General features: G+C 40.6%; 2 protein-coding genes across 2 annotated transcripts; both read right to left on the minus strand.

The window, feature by feature from the left end:
* Positions 1–2,519: 2,519 nt before the first annotated feature.
* Positions 2,520–8,253, minus strand: LOC121399695 (protein kinase C beta type-like). Its single transcript, XM_041581229.1, has 8 exons — positions 7,275–8,253; positions 6,469–6,575; positions 6,057–6,118; positions 5,949–5,961; positions 5,604–5,695; positions 4,675–4,737; positions 3,501–3,639; positions 2,520–2,828 (listed from the first exon to the last, which is right to left on the minus strand). The coding sequence occupies exons 1-8, from the start codon at positions 8,029–8,031 to the stop codon at positions 2,718–2,720; spliced, it is 1,344 nt and encodes a 447-aa protein (XP_041437163.1). The 5' UTR covers positions 8,032–8,253; the 3' UTR covers positions 2,520–2,717.
* A 1,731-nt stretch (positions 8,254–9,984) lies between these two features.
* On the minus strand, positions 9,985–20,133 carry LOC121399696. Its single transcript, XM_041581230.1, has 9 exons — positions 19,983–20,133; positions 15,404–15,525; positions 14,437–14,472; positions 13,950–14,008; positions 13,676–13,754; positions 13,138–13,266; positions 12,487–12,693; positions 11,148–12,039; positions 9,985–10,670 (listed from the first exon to the last, which is right to left on the minus strand). The coding sequence occupies exons 1-9, from the start codon at positions 20,131–20,133 to the stop codon at positions 10,561–10,563; spliced, it is 1,785 nt and encodes a 594-aa protein (XP_041437164.1). The 3' UTR covers positions 9,985–10,560.
* Positions 20,134–20,354: the final 221 nt, after the last annotated feature.

Below are 20,354 nucleotides of genomic sequence, written 5' to 3' on the forward strand. Positions count from 1 at the left end.
TACACTTTTTTGAGAAAACAGAAAAAAATATTGGAAAGTAATGAACAAACGTCGTATTTCCTAGGACTGAACAAATTGAACTGAAATATGCGGTTTGGAAGGTGAACCCCCCTTTAATTATCAATCTTCCCACAGTGTGTAATGTGGGTTATGCAAAAAATGTGCTGGCTTTGCCCTTGATGCATCTTTGGTCCGTAATTAGTCCACCATGTCACAGCTTCTGCATTAGAGACGTAGAGGAAAAAGAAGACGATGCTAGTGCCCATCTGCAGCCCTTAGTTTGTGCTTATTAGCCTACACAGCTGCTGGTGAGAAACCTTTTTGAGGCATCATACATTTGTACCTTATAGGTATTGACAATGAACACTTTTTGTCATTTGTGATTTGTAAGTAACAAAACAAAGCAGCGGACCCATAAATGTTAGCTAACTCTCACTCTCTCTCTCAGTTGATTTTTTTTTTTTTTACATTCCTTTTGCTATGGTACAACAGGAATAATTACAAACAAAATATTACATAGGATTATTTTCTTCCATTTTTTCTGAAACTTCGTAACAGCCTCTCTCAAATGCACAATCTTACAATTAATTTACAGGTCTATACAATATATTGTGAGAAGAATACCAGAATACTGACTTACACTGTACAAAATGAAACCCTCGCTGTACAAGAGCTCAGTGGGCTCATCCCTGCAAATACCTTGCACCCCGCAAAACAGCTATGAGAGATGCCATGGGTTCTGGACTGTGCTCATTGTGGTGTCATTACAAGACACTTTTGGGGGTTACATGAAACCATCCCGAGATTAAGAAGCTGTGAAGGCTATTAGCAACTATTCTTATTTCCTATTTATTTTGTTTCTCGTGGCTTTGTGGGATATAAGGAATACAAAACTGCCAGTGATGGCAGTCACTGTTGCCAGAATGCAAATATGTTGACCATGAGCAAAATGCAAACTGGGAGTATGTGTATAGTTGTCACTGTATGAAATAGAAAAATAGGAAGATCTTGGCTCCGTACGAGGACACCTTGTGGCTACCTGCCTTGAGGACGTTTTTGCTATGTAAGTGGATATAAGGACGGCAGTGGGGGTCATTAAGCGACACCTTGCATCACGCAATACAAAACTGCACCCTGTAGAGCGTTCACTATAAAAGACCAGATCAAAATGGAATGAACGGTTGCACCTTTTAACTCCCACTGAAAATGAATCTGGGTTAGAAGTACAACATATTAAAGGTGTCCCTATTTGGTTGGAAAGATTTCTCCTCTAAAACACCATCACTTCCCGAGGGAGGCTGAAATCTTTCATAAATAAAGGCATAGGTGAATGTCATTCTTGATGTCAGTTTCCGTTAGCCTTGGCTGATTGCACTTGTGCAAATATATATATAATAATATACTAGAAGGCTGCGAGAAGGATAAACGATACAGCTTAGGCTGTGTGCCCCACTGCTCCTATATTGGGCTTATGACGCCATCAATTTGATTTGCTGCAATCTTTTCATTCAAGAAATACCCTTATTATCGGGGAATTGGCTTTTTCTGTACACCCATAAAGTGTATCAGGACACAGGCTGTAGCTCATGTTGTGCCATACTATAATGGCAGGAGGAATTCCTGGAAGGGTTGCAGAAAGATATTACGTGTACGGGTATTTATCATCCTGAGAAGATGGTGATTCCCTGAAGGATCTTATTTGCTGGAAATGCATCAAATCCGAGTGGGATTTTGAGCAACCAGTATAACGTGCTGACACTCGGCAGATGAAAGGACCTGAGCATTTTAATGCACAATAACAAACTCATCACATTGCTGAAAACCTAATTTATATGCTGGGGAGCCACCTACAATGTATTACAAGAATATGACAGCAATGAACAATAATCTGGTATTTCCACTTTGGGTGAAGAGATCTCATATTTGATCTGCCATCTGCAAACCTGGGCTCTATGCTGGGTCCAAATTGCCTTGGTTTCTGGCGGCGTGTACGGTAATATTACCATCCTAATAGTTAACACTCACTCACTCTCTCTTTATTCAAATAAAAAAAAAAAGTTGATTTTGGCCAAAGACTATTTTTGTCCCTACTGTGGCAAATGTACACATGTGAGAGTAGGAATACCAGATTCAGACAATATCAAACTAATGATTTCCTTTTAACTTCAACAAAAAAATCAAATGTGCAAATATAAGGGCACGAAGAACATGCCGGGAGCATGGAAGAACCCTGGAAACAAGGAGAATGTAAGGATGAGATAAAAATAAGATAGCCCAGAGACAGCAGGAATGTATTTTACAAAATAAAAAACACAACTGTGGCATACGTACTCGTGTGGCTCAATTCCAAATGCCGCTCACATGTTGGCGGGCAGTGAATTTGGTGATATTAACAGGCCCCGATTTGTAGAGAGGCCACCAAGGCCCGGGCCTAGGGTGGCAGGATTTTAGGGGGCGGCATGCTGCCCAACCACACCCACAATGATTCAGAAACACTGGGGGATGCGCATGAGATACAATAGTTTTTTTAAATTTCCTGTGCGCCAATCCCCATTGCTCTGGTGAAAAAGATGAATGATGATGAAGGATGAAAATCTGAGGGGCGTCTGCTATGTAAATCTGGCTCTGGATATTTACCTTTGGCAGGAGGTCCAGCATTTCCTTGCTCATATAATATGGGTAATACGGCGTATTCTTCTTTATTGCAAAGAATTGCCTTAAAATACTGCCTGTAGGTGAAAATGGCAAGCTGCCCGTGGCCATTTGGTACATGGTAATCCAAAAGACCACCAATCCACGCCTGCGTTATACTCTGCCTTTGATAGAACCTATGAAACAAAATGATTACAGAGAAAACATGAGTCATGAATTTGATAGGCTACTTGCAGAACAAAATAACATGTTTATTTCCATATTAAATTGCAGACGGATTATATTTAACTTCTGTATTACTATTAATTAATATATTAATAATATTAATTAATATTAAATGAGCACAATCAAATACGTGTGGTATTATCAGAGATGCTGTTCTCATTTAAATGGGTTGTTTTTCCCCTTCAGGTCAACTCTTAGTATGTTATAAAACGTCACATTCTTAGCAACCTTTGCCTTGGTCTTAGTTTTTTATCTTTTATAATTTTTCAATTATTTGCCTTTCTCTCCAGCATTCAGATGGGGGTTAATGACCCCCTTCAGCCAAAATCATATTGCAGTGTAAGGCTACAGTTTTTGTTACTGAAACTTTTATTATTTATCTTTATATTCAGGCCCATTCATTTTCATTTCCCAGGCTCTCATTCAATTCAGCACCTGGTAGCTAAGTTAAATTGAGCCCTAGCAACCGGATAGCTGCTGGAACTCCAAAATAGAGAGCAGCTGAACAAAAAGCTAAATCATTCAAAATGAAGACAATTGCAAATTGTCTCCGAATATTTCTGCATGAGACTAAAGGTTAAATTAAAGGTGAATATGTTTGTATTTTAAATGCTTGTTGTCACCTCTGGTGCGCGGTATCCAGGGGTTCCTATTACTCCGTTGGTTCTTGTCTGGTCGAAGATGTTCTCTGCGGCGAGGCCAAAGTCACAGATCTTGATATGGCCGTATCTGTCCACCAACACGTTGTCAGGTTTCAGGTCACTGTAGGATAAGAATTAGGAGCAATTTAAATAGGTAACAGTTCTCGGGACCAACATTGCCCTCCACTGCCCCTATAAGTAGGCTGCCATCAGAGTGGGGATCCTGCAGGGGGCCCATAGTAACAGAGAACCCAAGGAAATGTGAAGGTACAATTCATAGAATAAAAAAGATATTGGACCTGCAGAGGGAATTAGTAGCATTTGGGTGGGGACAGGGCAGCCATCAGGGGGGACAGGGGGAGAGTTGTATGGGGCCCCGAGGGTAAGGGGGCCCCGGCCACGCCACACTTACTTGATTAGCCGGGCCCCCTGCTTTTTGAGACCTGCTGACTTCGGGAAGGCATGGATGTTTAAGGGGCCCTGACCACCAATTTTCTTATAATGTGGGGGGGGGAGGCCTGGCCACCAATTTTTTTTTCTCATGTTGGGTCCTAGCCACCAATATATTTTTATGGGGGGCCCGGACCACCAATATCTTTTTATTTTTTATTAACATGTGGGAACCCTAGCCACCAATATTTTTCTTGTTTTTTTTACTGTGTGGTGGGGAGGGCGGACCTTTAGGTGGGGCTTGCGGTGGGCGCAGCCCAGGGGGCCCAGGAAATGTTGTCGTATGGGGCCCTGTGATTTCTCATGGTGGTCCTGGGTGGGGATGTTGACATGTTTGAGCAGAACGGAGTGTGTGTTCTGTAAAATATTCTACATTCTTTTAATTGGGGCCATGTTCTACTTTGTTGGATTTGCCCACCTCCCACAGGGGTGAGGGGCCAACCTGGCAGTGGGATAAAAACCTGGACTTGTATGGGAAAGTTCTATGTAGTATGGGGGTCCCATGACTTCTAACCGCACCCTGCAGTCTGACTGTGTAAGTGCTTTCTTGTATTGACTAATTTAAAAACGAGTTGGGAGAGATGAGTAGCTACTATGGGAAATGCTTGCCTACAGCACATGTAGTGGTGACAGTCCATCATCACTCAGTGAATCTATGTGTCAGAAAGCACATAGAGACAACACAATATACTGAGAATTTACTCACCGATGAATGATGCCCTTAGAGTGCAGGAACTGGAGAGCAACCACCATCTCCGCTGTGTAGAACCTTTTACAAAAAGAAAATCATCATCGTTCCTATATCACATTCATTACATAGGATTTGTTACAGTTAACTATAGAGTTGCCTCGCAGTGTTCTCTGTGCTTGCATCTGATGCAAATATCTAAGTGTAACATACAAAAGGGTGCAGAACACGTCTTACTGACAGCACAGGCAAACATGCTACATATGTAACTTGTTATGGGAACAAATTCAGCCCATTGAAGTGCCCAGCGTTTTCCACTTATAAAAGAGCTCTAGTAACACTGTCCCAGAGAAAATCCATTAAAGTGATCCAGCTAAAATTCCTTAAAAACTTTTCATGTTCTTATTAATAAGGTTGAACCAAAGAAATGAAAAATGGTCCATTGGTTGGGGCGCTGGGAGGGGTGATATTGTAAGTCTATGGCATCTTTTAGCAACTCGTTTCGCATTGGCCAGAATCTCAAGATTGCCAGTCTGGGCCTGACAATATGCAGCAGAACACAATTCATTAAGTGGGCTTATACAGACAAATAAGTACTACATGGACCTTTGGAATATGTACCCCAATTTCTCTGTAATAACAATTAATATAATTCAGGTACAAAGCAGCCCTGTACTTATCTATGGCAAGGGTACAGGGCCAGGCCGCATCTTGCACCCACTTAACTAGAGCACCTGAATGAAACACAAGTTAGGGTGCAGGAAAGGGGACACTGCTACTCAAGCTTGTCCCTCAGTAATACACTGCTGCCATTGTGGAGAACAAAGACCTATTAAGGACTAAGAGGTAGGCAGTGAGCAAAGTATGAAAAACATGGTGGGCTGCACCTATTCTTTCCAGTTTGCTCCCTGTCCCATGTACTGTAAATGGGTCCTAATGTCACTTACATGATTCTTGCCATTGGCAGATTTCCTTTGCGAAGAATCATTTGCATTAAAGATTTCCCGCTGGCATACTCCAGGACGAAGAAGGATTCCAGCTGTTAAAGAGAGAATAGAAGAAGGTGAGACCTAACCCATCCTAAAACTTTAAAGCTTTCTGAAAAGAAGTGGTAATGTGAATAAGTGGAAAGCAACATCTTGGCGCTCCATGGAGATATAGAAACAGCCATGTATGAGGAGCAAATGAGACCCCACCGCATAGTCTATGAACTGGTCTAATCATGCTAAAAAGTTCATTTAAATGCTAGATTCCCTTTAAAGAGATGATATGCAATTAATAACAGTATTTACCTCTGATTGAAAGCTGCCGTAGGCAATGACATAAAAATGTGCTTCCTCTAGCGACCGACAGCACTCGGGCCTCCTTCATCATGATGTTGAAGTTGTTCTTGTCTGGACTTTTCTGGCATGATCTTTACTGCTACCAGTTGCTTCTTCGGTGTAAACGAAGCCAACATCACCTAATAACAAAGGGCAAATATTAGATATGACATGGTGTATGTAAAGGTAAACGCTAAACACTGAGAGGCTAAAATGAAAAAGTTATCTGTTTTCACTTTACACCATAGGTGGAGAATAATGAAGATTTCGGGAGGTTTAGTCTCCCCAATTAATTAGAAATAGTATCTTCCAGTGATTCCTTCCCCAACATAAATGTCCCATTCTATATCACCACTTTATAATGATATTCTCAGAACTGTATTTACAAAACAGTGAGTAATAATACTAAACTACTTTATTCTCGCCTATGTTTTCTGCTTCCCTATGATTTATACCAAGAGAAATCATTCCTGGGAAGCCTTTCACTTACCCGGCCAAAGCCTCCTTTTCCCAGCTCTGAATAAAACCTGTAGTTCTTAATATCCAGGGGGACAGGTCTGCTGATATCCACACAGAGTTTCTTCGCTGCGCTTCCACCTAGGAAAAAAACTCCATTAGTACCTTGTATTACAAATAACCTGTACATAGCATATATTAATAAACCCATCAGCAAGCACAAGGCAGGGCTCCTTAATATGAGGCAGCACAAGGGGACTGGAGAGGGGACACCTACACCTATGTGCCTCCCCCAGATGCCCCCATGAATACATCTCCCAGAAAACTTAAACCCTTGATTATATATGAGAAATGCTGGAAGCCTGGGTTTCTGACATATTGACACGGCAGAACCATTAGTGATAGTGATGTTCATCAGAATCAATCAGTAATTAGATTTGAACAGTTACATCCAAGGTAGAAGATAAAAGCAGTTCTGATTGGTTGACATTGGCATCATCACTGATATTACTAATTTCCTATACAATAGAAAACCAGCCCTGATTGGTTGATACTGGCAATATCACTGGTGATTTTTATTTTCCCTTATAGTAAACCAGCCCTAGTTTCATACCAAGATTAAAAAAAGAAGAAAGAATGAATAAATAGATGGGTAATTTTTAATAAGAACAAGACCTTGGGTAAATCAGCAAGCTATAACCATCAGGCAAACATATTATTTGCAGAAATCCTGTTAAAAAGACATCCCAGCAAGTTAGGGCAGATAAATCCTATGGGGCCACTTCTTATTAGAAAGTTAGGGAGAGATTAAGCATAAAAGCTGCAACTGTGTTTTCTTACCTTCTAAGGGATCCTCTGGACTTCTTGATTTTTGATCCTTATTCACTCCTTCACTGGTCTTTTCCAACTGACTTTTCTTTTCTTCTAACTGTAACTTTTGACTCTTCTCTATGGGGCTTTTCTCCTTGTCTTTTAATTCACTCCTCCTGCTTTTATTGCTCCCATCTTGACGGGTCTTCTTTTCCATGGGGTGTTTCTTCTGCTCTTCTAACTCATCTCCACTCCTTCTCCTTTTATTTCTCCCATCTTCACTGGTCTTCCTTTCCATGGGGCTTTTCTCCTTTTCTTTTACCTGTCCTTCACTCCTTCTCCTTTTACTGCCCCCATCTACACTGATCTTTTTCATTTGACTTTTCTTCTGATCTTCTAACTCACCTTCACTCCTTCTATTATTGCTCCAATCTCCAGAGTTCTTCCTTTGTATGGGGCTTTTCCTCTCTTCTATCTGTCCTTCACTGCTTCTCCTGCCCCCATCTTCACTGGTCTTCCTTTTCACCAGGCTTTTCTTCTTGTCTTCTAAATCACCATCACCCCTTCTGCTATTGCTCCTATCTCCACTGGTCTTCCTTTCTTTGGGGCTTTTCTTCTTCTCTTCCAGCTCTCTTTCTCTCCTTCTCCTTTTACTGCCCCCATCTTCACTGGTTTTCTTTTTCACCAGGCTTTTCTTCTTCTCTTCTAAATCTCCATCACTCCATCTCCTTTTCTCACCTTGTCCTTCCTCCTCCGAATTCCGACTCCTCTTCTTTCTCACCTCCATGTTAATCTCTCCTCCTATACTGTTTTTTGAAATTTTATTTAAGCTCTATCTCAATTTATCCACTTTTATCTATCGCCACTCTCACTCCATGTCTCTTCTCCTCACTGTCCAAAAGGCAGTTGGCCTGAACCAACTGAACAGGTAACTGAACTAGGTGAGTCATGTGACCACCAGCAGTGTCATGAGCAGGCAACATGGAGTGACATGCAAGCACTAGAGAGCCATTGGCATTTCAGAGGACATTGCTATGGCACTACAGAGAAGGAAAACTTCTCTAAGAGCAAATGTTTAAAGTTGATTGGGAGTTATCAAGTTGAGAATATGATTTATTAGTAAAACATTAAGGGGCAGAGCTGAAATCCCTGCAGTCCACAAGGGTTATCAAATGGAACTGCTAACAGAGTTGTATTACATCTACACTGATTGATTCTAATTGTATCAAGAGTTCCAGAACTGTGCTGAGATTCTGTATTCACTTCAGCTCCTTCAGGGGAAATTGGAAGTTGCTGATTACCTCAACAGTTCCCACATATTAGTAGGCTGGTGGCCATTATCTGGACAAACACCAAGTTGTTGCTTAGAGGAACTTCTATTTTAAATGGCGCCTATCTATGCTGCCAGAATTCCAAACCTTTTTGGAGGTTTAGTGGGACGTATGTCTTTATTGAAGCATGACATGCTGACAATTATCTACATTCTTTATCTATAGACCCTTCTTCACCATTTCCATATTTCACTGCACTGCATTGTAAACTCCTAAATAGAAAGATTTATAGACACTGATAAATGTAACAAGTCTATATATTTTTGCACTGATGTAAAAAATAAAGCGCTAAACAGAAGCAACTTATTGTGAGTGCCATGTATAGGTGGCTCTGCTTTGTATTGCTTCTTCTTTTTCCCAGTTAATGTTAATGTGTAATGTGGAAAACTGTATAGGGCAAATGCTATATAAATACAGCACCTCTTAGCAGCTAATATTATATATTATCCATCTGAAATGTGTGACCATTACTTTTTAACTGCATCAGGAAATTCCATGCATTCAATTCTCACATAGTAACATAGTAGATGAGGTTGAAAAGAAAAAAATGTGTCCATCGAGTGCAACATGCACAACTGCTAGTGAATCCAGAGAAGGCAAAAAAACAACCAATCTGAAGCCTCACCAATTTGCCCTGGGGGTGGGGGGATTCCTTCCTGACTCCCAGATGTCAGTTGGACCAGTCCCTGAATTAAGTTTGGATTAAGAACTGTTTTCAGAAACCTTGTGTTTTATCCCTTGCTTAAAAGCCATCCAACACCTGTAGGGCACAGAACTGATGGAGAATGGCTGAAGTGAAGGATCATGGAGGTAGGAAAGAGATGCAAGGAGGGCAGTGGATGAATACAAGCTACATACAAAAGCCATGCAGTGTTTCAGCACTGACTGCCCACTTAGCTCATGAAGCACACAAGAGGGCAATGTAATAATTATTAGTCTACTACCCCATTAAATAACTGCACTTTACATTGGTTTACTGTGCCAAATCCATTGCTGTTGTTGCATTATAGATGTACTCAAAAGAGCAAAAGTGGTCTTTGTTACTTGCAAAATCCAAGCTAAAGCAATAGATAAAGAAATTTGGGGGTCTCCATATCCCTTAACTTCCCTAGACAGCATGATAGAACGTTTAGGAGACATAAATTATCTCCTCTTCCATCTTGGGATCTCTGTAGGAAGTGTAAGGAAGACAGGAGACCAGGCAGAAACAACTTTGTTATACCTTGATGTTCCCCTGTCATTTTCATGCTTAGTCAGTACCATCTGAATATAGGATTGCAATACCCGAATGTAATTTTTATTATATGTTAAGCACACAAAAAAAGCATAAAAACAACAAATAATTGTAGCATAGACAGTAGGTTTATTTATTAAACTATACAATAAGCAATCATGTTACAATACATTTACAAACAATATAAAAATAAATATATTTATAAATATTTACCTAAAATTTAGATCTACCTACCGTCTACATACAGAAAGATATACAATTATGGGCTGCTGTATAGAACCACCTGCTACAGATTTTGCCATTTTGTACTGAAGCCACACAGAGCACCTGGTATAAATGATTGACTGAGAGGGTATGCAGGGGCGGATATGTAAAACGTGGGTACAGAAATGTACATTGAGAAACAAGCACCATAGGGAAATAATTTGGCTCAGACTTTGCATGGCACAATAATTAAATGAAGGCAGTCTATACAAAAGATCCTGTGATGGACAAGACTCTGAGATACTGTTCAGAAACGTTATATTCACTTCATCATTCTTTACACACAGCTGTAGATTCCTGGCATCTAACTAAAAGTGATACATGTCCAATTTTAGGAGACAGAGAGAAAAAAAAATCCAAGGTTCTCCATTGGCTCCGATTACAGACTTCATTCTGGATCCCTCAGTTACGATGCCCTTTACCAGAGTGCAGTTCACCCAATGATGTAAAGTGCATTTGTACAGAGTAGTCATAGATATGAAATACTCTACTCTGAACTCTCACTTAAACTTTCATATAGAAGCACCGGTGTTTTCTTGTGTTTAATCCACTTCTTCCTCTTGGAGTGACCTGGCATCAGCCTCCTCTTAACAACAGCTGCCGGATAGAATTAAAGAAAACTGGTTAATTGGAGCATCTTTTCCATTAAAAGTACTATGGGCAAACAGATGAAAAGCCAGACTCGCTTACAGGTTCATGTCGATAATATTAGCCTTCCTTAAATAAGACAAACTAGCAGCATTACACAGCAGCAGTTTATACACAATTCTTTCCAACACATGCTGGGAATATCCCAACCCAACACATATGTGCAATAACACTGTTAAACATTTTAGTTTTCTGTAAATCTTCCTTTTAAGGCGTTGTTCACCTTTCGGGTAATTTTTTATTCTGGTGGTTTTTCAGTTATTAAGCATTTTTTAAAAAAAATTTAAAAAGAATACTAGGAGTTAACAAGGATTGTTTCTCCACCTGCCACGCATGGAATTAGGCTAATGTGTTATATAGTGAACAGATTATAAATTCAATCCACCCTTATTGCCAATTATCCCAATGCTCAGATTCTCTACTCACAAGCCACAGTCTCTGTCTCAGCTGCAATTCCTTCTGGGGGCCAATACAGACTTTGGCTCTTGCGGAACTTCTTGTAGAGTTGTGTGTACAAAACAGACAAAGTCAACAACACAAATAGGAAAGTGAGACATGCAGCTGCCCATGCTGCCTCCTCTGTTCGTGGGGTAGACACAAACACATCTGAGGCTTTTATTTGTCCAACACCAGAAGCCTTCTGTGCTGCAGCCGATGCCTCTTTTGTTGGCTCGTGCTTGCAACTGCACTCTTCTTTTTCTTCTGTAACGGCAGCAGTTGGTTTGGGAGCAGTAGTAGATGAAAGGCCCACAGGAGGCTCAGGCATCTTTTCTTCTTGTTGGGTGGTTGTTGCAGTACCTGGGCCCTCAACAGTAGTTTTTCCTGCAATGCTATTGTTGTGGGTTGTCGAAGCGCCTGACTCTATTTGCATGGAAGTTGGAGATGGCACAGTCTGGCTGCCCCCTAGATCATTGGATGTGTTCCTGCTCTGTACAGTTGGAGAATTCCAGTTCATGTCAGGAGAGCCTTTGGAAATATTCATGAAGGTGGATTGTGGTAGTAAAGCAGAAACATTGCTCTCCATATAACGGCTTCCATCTGGATCTACAAGGTCATCTTTTTTTTCGGACACACCAGACGGATCTAATGTTACGTGAACCTTATCTTCAGATGTTGAAGATGATAAAGGAGTCCTCAATACTGTGTGTGAGATTACAGGCTGACTTTTATTGGCATCAACTGCTGTTTGTTCTACTGACACTGCAGTACTGTTCATTATTCTTGCACTGGCATTATAAATAGGAGTGCTTGCTAATATATGGGCAGAACCAAGTAATGCAGAGTCCCTTCTTCTTCTCTTCAAACCACAGTTTTCTTGCTTAAGATATAAAGAAAAGTAATTTTATATGAGATGTATGTTCTTGTATACAAATATGTGTTATACATTAATTAAAAGGCTCACTCTTTTGATATAAACAGTATTATAATTACTGGTCACAACTAGTACAAGCTTGCAGACACTATGGTCTATTCATCAAGAACAGACTTTATAAGAGTAGAATGTTCTTCTAGACTTGACCTGCAGGTAATTCAACCCACATCTTCTCCATACTTGCACTCTATTGCCAATGACCTGCTCAAAGCCCACCTACCATTGTGGATACCCACGGCTATCTGAATCACTGCGGGGCCCAAACATGGGGAAATACAATATTAAAATAACCTGCTAAGATCAGTAGTAAGGTGTTATTTCTGTCTTAGCCAGGACTTTGCATTGAAAAGCTCTGTGAAAATCTATTGGCGAAACTTGAGATTTGTTTCTTACCTGGCAGCAAACTTTGGGGCAAAGCTTCTTGTCATGTTTATCAAAGAACACCGACGATGGCCGGACAAGCAAGTCCTGATACGAACCATCCATGTCCATTTCTCGTTCTCTAGTTCTGTCCATGTTGGTCGTTAGCCAGTTTCTAACTTCACAGAGATCTATATGTGACATCTCCAGAGTGGAGCCCCAGGTGACCAGGGCAAGAGGCTGAAGAAAGAACACAACAGGCCAGAGCATAATATGATAAGACATAAACGCTTCATTGAAAGCTACAAGGTAATTCATACAACCCACAGCAAAACCACCAATGTCAGTAATAGGCCAAGTATTAAAGGCCGTTCCTGTAAAACTGTAACAAAAAAAAAGGAAAACTGATTCTACCCTAAAGAAATAATGCACATATAGGTTTTATAATAAAAGGAGAAAGAGCATCATGACAAAGTGCTTGTATATCCTTCCATCAAAAAAGTATACAAAATAAATATGCAAATGACAGGGTTACTCCAGCAATGAAATTTGAAGGATAAAATGTAACCATAGATGTGCATTTCATGCACATATTTTAAAAAATAAATTCCAATATGACAGGCCAATAGATCATCATTCTCAGTGCTGGGACTCCCTTATAGTCAGTAAAAACAAATTCCATACCCGTTCAGTTGAAAGGTTCATGTGAGGGGTGATGATGTGCTTGTATACGCAGGAGCGAGCTCCATGGACAAGTGCTTTTTTCAGCTTGGGGTGAACACAGGGATGGTACAAGAAAACAACCCCTCCATGCTGCAAGACATAAAGGTAGAGAGAATTCAACACCCCCAAACTTGTAAATATCTTTATGCTAACAGGAATCCTACCCTATCAATTCTATAATTGCTCTGTACTGGCCAGGAACTGATCAGACTGAGTGTGCGACTCCCACGGCTGACTATACACCAATAACAAAAACTGGAGCAGATCCACATAAAAAAAAGAATGAATATGCACTGCCCTGCAGTATATTATCTGTGGATAGTATAATGGGACATGTGGTTAACTTACAATTTTTTCTGTTTAACTAAAACACTAAGATTACAGCTCTCTATAATCGAACCCTGTTCTCTTTTAGTATGGAATTCTAAGTTGTACTGCAATGTTATTAATCATATAATTCATTCCCCATAAAGCTTTATAAAATCACAATATGTCCTACCTCAAGGTTATGCAGCCAGCGCTGTGGGGGACAATACACATACTCTCCATATCTGGCCCATTTTGGACGGTGCACGCCACTTTTAAAAGCAAATATATAGATTGTGTGACAATAGGATCCATATATATATATATATATTCCTTATTACATTTGGACATTTCCCTTTTAAAAATATAAACATACATTAAACACTGTATTATATCAACCAGTCTCTACTTTGCGTACACTTGGGAAAGGCTCCCATCTATCTGGCAGACACAAGAAATGATTTTACCTGTTGGGAATCGGGGTTGCATACACTATCTCAGTGTCCATACAGGCGCCGTGTGACTTCTACAAGAAAAGAGCAAATTTCAGTGATCTGGCAACTGACTGTACCTCTTTTCTCTACATCCACAAAAGTTCCCGGTTAAATTAAAAGGAATCTAGAGCTAATGATGAAGGTTACAATGATAAAGCTGAGCTTGCTGTACCCCTATAAAGTAGAATTTGCAGATGTATGTATATGTTATGAATCCTGGATGTGAGCCATTGTTAGTTTGTATTACCGTTTTCTCCTCCCCTTGAATTAAAAATAAAAACCTAATTTAAAAAAAAAGGAATCTACAACTAAAATAGCAGTGGTACTTATACAACAGACTTGTAACAAGAAGTATCCCAGCCAATATGCCTTCATTTACCAACACTGAGCTGGAACCCACAGATACCAATAATATTTTTACTTTCACTGCTCTACCTGCCTGAGTACTCTGTGATCTCACCTCTGGTTCATAATGAGTGGTAATGCTTGGAAACACCTGTGGGGAGACAGACAACTTTACTATTATAATCCTTTATTTACAATGCACTCAAATATTCTGCAGCCCACTACAGATATTATACATTATTCACATCAGTCCCAGCACCAGTGGAGCTTACAATCTAAGGCGCCTATCGCATTCACACACATTACGGTCAGTTCTATCAGGCGCCAATTAACCAGGGGAGAGCATACAAATTCCTCGCAGACAGTTTTCTGGCTGGAATCAAACCAAGGCCCAGCGCTGCAAGACAACAGGGTTACTCACTGTGTCACTATGATGCAAATGCTAAACACAAGTTATGTAAACTGACAGTAGAAACACATGCTACCTGAATGGAACAAACACCACACAGAGCTTTATCAGTGCTTTTTCTTCAGGCTATTAAGTTACTTTGATATTTTTTATCCCAACCCATGATTAAATGGTAACATTTGTTAGCTGTTGTTAGCTGGGCAGAGACAGATGAGAAGATTTGGGGAGATTAGTTGCCCGGCGACAAATCTCTCTTCTTCGGGTGACTAATCTCCCTGAACGGCCTCCCCACCGTCTAGAATCTAAATTGAGGCAACTTTGGGCGACTTTGGAAAACGAAGGTGCTCCAAATGCCATCCCGCCGGCAATTTAGATTGTAGCCGGCAGGGAGGCAGTTCAGGGAGATCATTGCCCGAAGACAAGCAATTTTTTCGTCGGGCGACTAAATCTCCCCGTATCTTTTCGTCTGTCTCAGCCCTAAATCTGTAGAAAAACAATACTTTCTGTTAAAAAAAAAAAAAAAAATAGCACATTCCGCATTGGAAGCAAAGAAGCTCAGTTAATTTCTGTAATGCAAACGCGGGAAGATGAAAATATTGCAGAAGTGAAGTGAAAGTAACACTGAGTGCAGTCAGTCCTGTACAAACTGCAGAAATACTGGAGAATTTCATACCTGAACTGGAAAAGGCCAGTGTCTCCCGGGACATGTATACACACTCTTGTCTGGAAGGTCCACATGAATATTCAACTGCAATGAAAAGAAATCCGATAAGTCTAAAGAGCAGAATAAAAGCACTTACGCAACAGTATATTCATTATAGCAGCACTTTGGTTATGGATTCCTAATCCGGAAACCCAAAATCCAGAAAGTTCGGAATTGCAGGAAGCCCATCTCCCATAGACTGCAATTTAAGAAAATAATTTTAATTTTTAAAAGGAATTTCCTTTTTCTCTGTAATAATAAAACAATAGTTGTACTTGATGGTAACCAGGCTGCATGAATCCATATTGGTGGTAAAACAATCCTATTAGGTTATTTAATGTATAAATAATTAGACTTAAAATGTTGCGGTTCAATTAACCAAGAATCCTTTATGCAGAAGTACCATGCATTGTGGATAATAAATCCTATACCAGTATATTTTATTAAAGTGGTTTATGTGCAATGCCAATAAAGGACAATGGTTTAGGGGCTGAAGTACCAAGAAGCAATAGCACAAGGGCTCTCTGGCTACTACAGTTTGCTAAAGGGAGTTAAGTTAACTTTAATATGTTATAGAATGGCTAATTCTAAGAAACTTTTCAATTGGTCTTATTTATATTTATAGTTTCTGAATTATTTGCCTTCTTCTTCTGACTCTTTCCAGCTTTTAAATGGGGGTCACTGATTCCATCTAAAAAAACAAATGCTCTATAAGTCTAAAAAAATGTATTGTTAATGTACTTTTTATTACTAATCTTTCTACTCAGGCCCTCTGCTATTCAAATTACAGTCTCTTGTTCAAATCAATGCATGGTTGCAAGGGTAATTTGGACCCTAGCAACCAGATTGCTGAAACTGCAAATTGGAGGTCTGCTGAATAAAAAGATGAATAACTGGGTGAATTGATAATCCAATATAAAGGTTGATGGGGGTCAGCAGTGATTCTGAAAAAGGACTGAACCACAACAAGTGATCTCATTGAAAGGCATTTACCAAATAATTGGTATTGATACAACTTTCCTATCCACAGAAGTGGCCAAATTTCCCATGATCTCTCTGATGTCAGCTGAATCCTTACTTGGTATAGCAAATAACTAATGACCTATATAGTTAAATATTATCTCAGAGATGTAAAATAAGACAAACAGGTCATACGTCTCCATAGCATTATATACTGTACCAACTGCTGTTTCAAGAATGTGTTCTGAATATTCTAATAAAAATAAATATGAACAATAACGCGGCAAAAGAACATTTACCAATGGAGAAGTAACAGCAGCTGGGAATTAAGGATTTCCATGTATCCGAGTGTAACAGTGTGTTTTTAATTCCCACAGCACAGTTGACATTTCTGAGTTCAGATAATGAGTTATCAGACATACGTGCAGCGGGGAAACCTTGCTATGAACAGCACATCTAAAAAATGAACAGCTTTAATACTACCCAGACCTGCAAAACCTGTTGCTCTAGATGTTTCCTAGAGAGAGAAAAACCTACGGTATAATAAGATCTTTCCTGTCTCTTAATAATAATTACTGCTGAAAGAAGCAATAATTAAACAGTAAGAATCTTATAAAGCTTTATTTAGGGGAGAAAGTAAAACAACAAACAAACAACTTCTCCTTTAAGAACCAATTCCCTGTCAGAACCCGACACAAGCTTAGAGGATTTCTGCACATAGGACACAATGGAATTCAGCAGTTCTATCCTGACATAAACATTTCCAGCCAATGAGCAAAGTGTAAGCACTTAAAGGAGAAGGAAAGGCTAAACCTAAATAAGCTTTATCAGAAAGGTCACCAGTAAATCCTCAAAGTAGAGTCCTCTGTCAAAAGAAACCTTGCATTTCTTTCATTCTATTGTGTACACACGGGCTTCTGTATCAGACTTCCTGTTTTCAGCTTAAACCTCCAGGGCTAAGGCTTGAGCATGCTCAGTTTGCTCCTCTCCTCCTCTCCCCCCCCTCCCTGCTTTAATCTAAACCCAGAGCTATGAGTGAGCAGGGAGAGACTCAGGCAAGAAGTGATGTCACACCAAGCTAATATGGCAGCTGCTATCCTAAACAAATATAGTGTTCTCGCTTGCATTATTGTGGCTAATTTATTGGCAATAAACTGCTTCATTAGCTTTCCTTCTCCTGTAAATACTCATTGCTTGCTATTGGGTTATTATAATCATGTAAATTTGCAGCTATAATAGAATATGAAGGCCACACTGTTTTCCTGGCAGCATCACTGGCAACATGGAAAGGTTAAAGGAGAGGAAAACTTTCCATCGCATTGCCATCTGCTATCATTCTCCTGGGGATTTCTTGTGTCGCATTAGGTGGGTGTCTGCATTGTATAGACATTTTCTGACTTTACTATAGTAATATAGGGAATGAAAGATTATAGTACCACAGTGCTCTCATAGAAAAAAAACATTGACCTGGGATAGAAATTAAGCAATTTTGTAACCCATCCCCAACTGTGAATATGTCTCCTTCTCCTTTAATTATTCTTATGGCAACAAAACACAGGGAATTGTAATGGACTCCTCTATATCATAGTCAATTGGATTTATCTGCAGGTAGAGAACCAAGCCAAACCCTCCCTCCACAGGACAATAAATGCCTGTGTGCCCCGCTCACTGATTATTCATACTTCATTGGAAACACTCAGATACAATAGAACCATCAGTTTAAGCTTTTCAGGGGACCACGAAAAATTATGTCAAATATGGGAAAATGTAAAACCAGGGAAATGTGTTAAAACAACCTTTTCTTCAAGTACTCAAAGGATATAGGCACAGCAGTCGTCTTCCATTTGAAATACAACATTTACTGTGTTAATAACAAGGGGGCATCATATTATACTTATGGGGGGCGTGTGCAAGGCCTCTCTGATAGTTCACATACACAAATCTAAAGCAATAAGTGATTAGTGCAGGACTGTATGAGGTGCCAGACTAATTGGGACAGGCCTACTTTACAGACAGAATGTGGCAAAATAAACATCTGGTTAGTATTTTAAACCCATGACACTAATAATAACTAGGGATGCAATAAATCCAGCTATTTTTGGATTCAGCCACAGCCCAGAATCCTTCTGCGAAAGATACGGCCGAATACCGAACTGAATCCAAATCCTAACTTTGCATTAGTATGTCGGGTCGCGGCCTGGCAGAAAGATTCGGCAGAATCCTGCTGAAAAAGAAAGACTCCCGAGACGGAATCCCTGAATTCGGTGCATCCCTAATAATAACATTCTTAGAGGACAAACGGCAATTTTTGGACAAAATTGTTATATAAAATCCAGGAAAACAGTATTAGTATCAAGGAAAGCACCAATTAAAGTGCATTAAAATTGGTGGGACCACAACAAATTAACATAAAATGCAGGATAACGTAAAACCAGGGTATGTAAAATTGAGGTTCACTGTATATAAAATGACACCACAGCCGGGCCAAGGAGTATGGGCTAGAGTCCTGCGCGGGTCCATTTTTTGGAACCTGTGCCCGCAACCTGCATTCTTTCCCGCTTGGACCTGCAACCCGACCCGCAAGTACCTTATCCGCAACCCAGACCCGCTGACCATCAAGGATCAGGACTGCAGGGCTCTAACTTGGGCACCCAGGACAAGGGAAGTGATGTAGGGGCCACACTTGTGACACTGCTGCAAATTTGTGCCCTAAGAATTAAGGGAATTCATTTACAAAGGCACATGACACAAGCAAGAAACTTTGATGTTTACAAGGGGGTTGTGTATTTTATAAGAGCTGCTGTAGAGAGTCTCACCCTACAACACCCCACCACACAGGCACAATGTTATTAGGCAACATTTCCAACGGTTGACATATATTTTATGCAATTACACTCAAGGGAGAGTAAATCCCCTCACCTATAATATGTGTTTCACTATAAATCCAGTGACATGATGGTATAACTCCTCCCCCACAATAGTAATGTAACTAAGAGCAGGACAATATATGAGATACTACATGTTCATATAAACGTTAACTTCCCCTTTAATTCTCCCCCAATGTATGTTGTTCGCATTAAAGTCTCTCTGCACTGCCCGGGGAGAAACGTTTCGTAATAAAGAGAATCAGTAGCTATTAGGGGAGCCTCTCACCCGGCCATTATCGCACACTTGCCCAAAACTCGCAGCGATCACAGAGCTCAGCTGCCCCATCCCGTTGTCTGACTGGGGGCGGGGTTAGGGGGACTGACCGAGATACACGTCATGGCGCCGCGCTGTTCTTTCCACTGTACACGCAGCCCGGATACGCGCGGCACCATCTATCCAATCAGAGTGTGATAACGTGATAAGCCTAATCTGATTGGTAGTTGGTAGTGTTTACTTTCTCGCTGGCGCGTGGAGGAGAATGGGCCAATGGGCCTCCACACATAGGGGCAAGGCAGGGCACTTGCCCCCTGGACCAGTAACATTAAAAAATGTTATCAAAGAAAATCTGTGACCAGCTCGCCTGTGTGCGCGCCACTGATGCAGCGCTGTTCCTCCAGCACCGGAAGTAAGCGCACACAGCACCGGAAGTAAGCGCACGCACCGGAAGTAAGCGCACAGCAGCCAGGAGGAGTAAGGCCGTGCTGGCTGGGGAGAGACAGTCGGCAGAGCGTCTGAACAGCTGTGGTGAGAGGGAGGGAGCGGCTAGACAAGGGAGGCTGCGGGGAGAGAACGGCCAGGAATTTCTCTGCCATCTCAGGGGTTACATATGGCTCCCCCCCAATTCTGACACAGTAAATGAATTGACTTTGCCATCAATAAGTAAATCGCCATGTGTTGCTCTTTCACTCCTCGGTCCCAAACTTAATAAAGTAAAATAACTTATCATTGAACCAATAACCACCTTGAAGTATTGTTTTCACCAGACATTCTGGTAACCCCATCCCTTACTCCAAAGTGATAAACAGCTGCCACT

This window comes from Xenopus laevis, chromosome 2L, assembly GCF_017654675.1.
Source record: "Xenopus laevis strain J_2021 chromosome 2L, Xenopus_laevis_v10.1, whole genome shotgun sequence".
Lineage (NCBI taxonomy): Eukaryota > Metazoa > Chordata > Amphibia > Anura > Pipidae > Xenopus > Xenopus laevis.

Coding starts and splice junctions, on each gene's coding strand:
- LOC121399696 (XM_041581230.1), bottom strand. CDS start 20,133: ATGGCAGAGAAATTCCTGGCCGTTCTCTCCCCGCAGCCTCCCTTGTCT. Junction 13,755..13,949: donor GCAACCCCGATTCCCAACAG/GTAAAATCATTT, acceptor TGCTTTTAAAAG/TGGCGTGCACCGTCCAAAAT. Junction 10,671..11,147: donor TGAGACAGAGACTGTGGCTT/GTGAGTAGAGAA, acceptor TCTATCCGGCAG/CTGTTGTTAAGAGGAGGCTG.
- LOC121399695 (XM_041581229.1), bottom strand. CDS start 8,031: ATGGAGGTGAGAAAGAAGAGGAGTCGGAATTCGGAGGAGGAAGGACAA. Junction 6,119..6,468: donor GAAAAGGAGGCTTTGGCCGG/GTAAGTGAAAGG, acceptor CTTTGTTATTAG/GTGATGTTGGCTTCGTTTAC. Junction 3,640..4,674: donor TCTAAGGGCATCATTCATCG/GTGAGTAAATTC, acceptor CTTATCCTACAG/TGACCTGAAACCTGACAACG.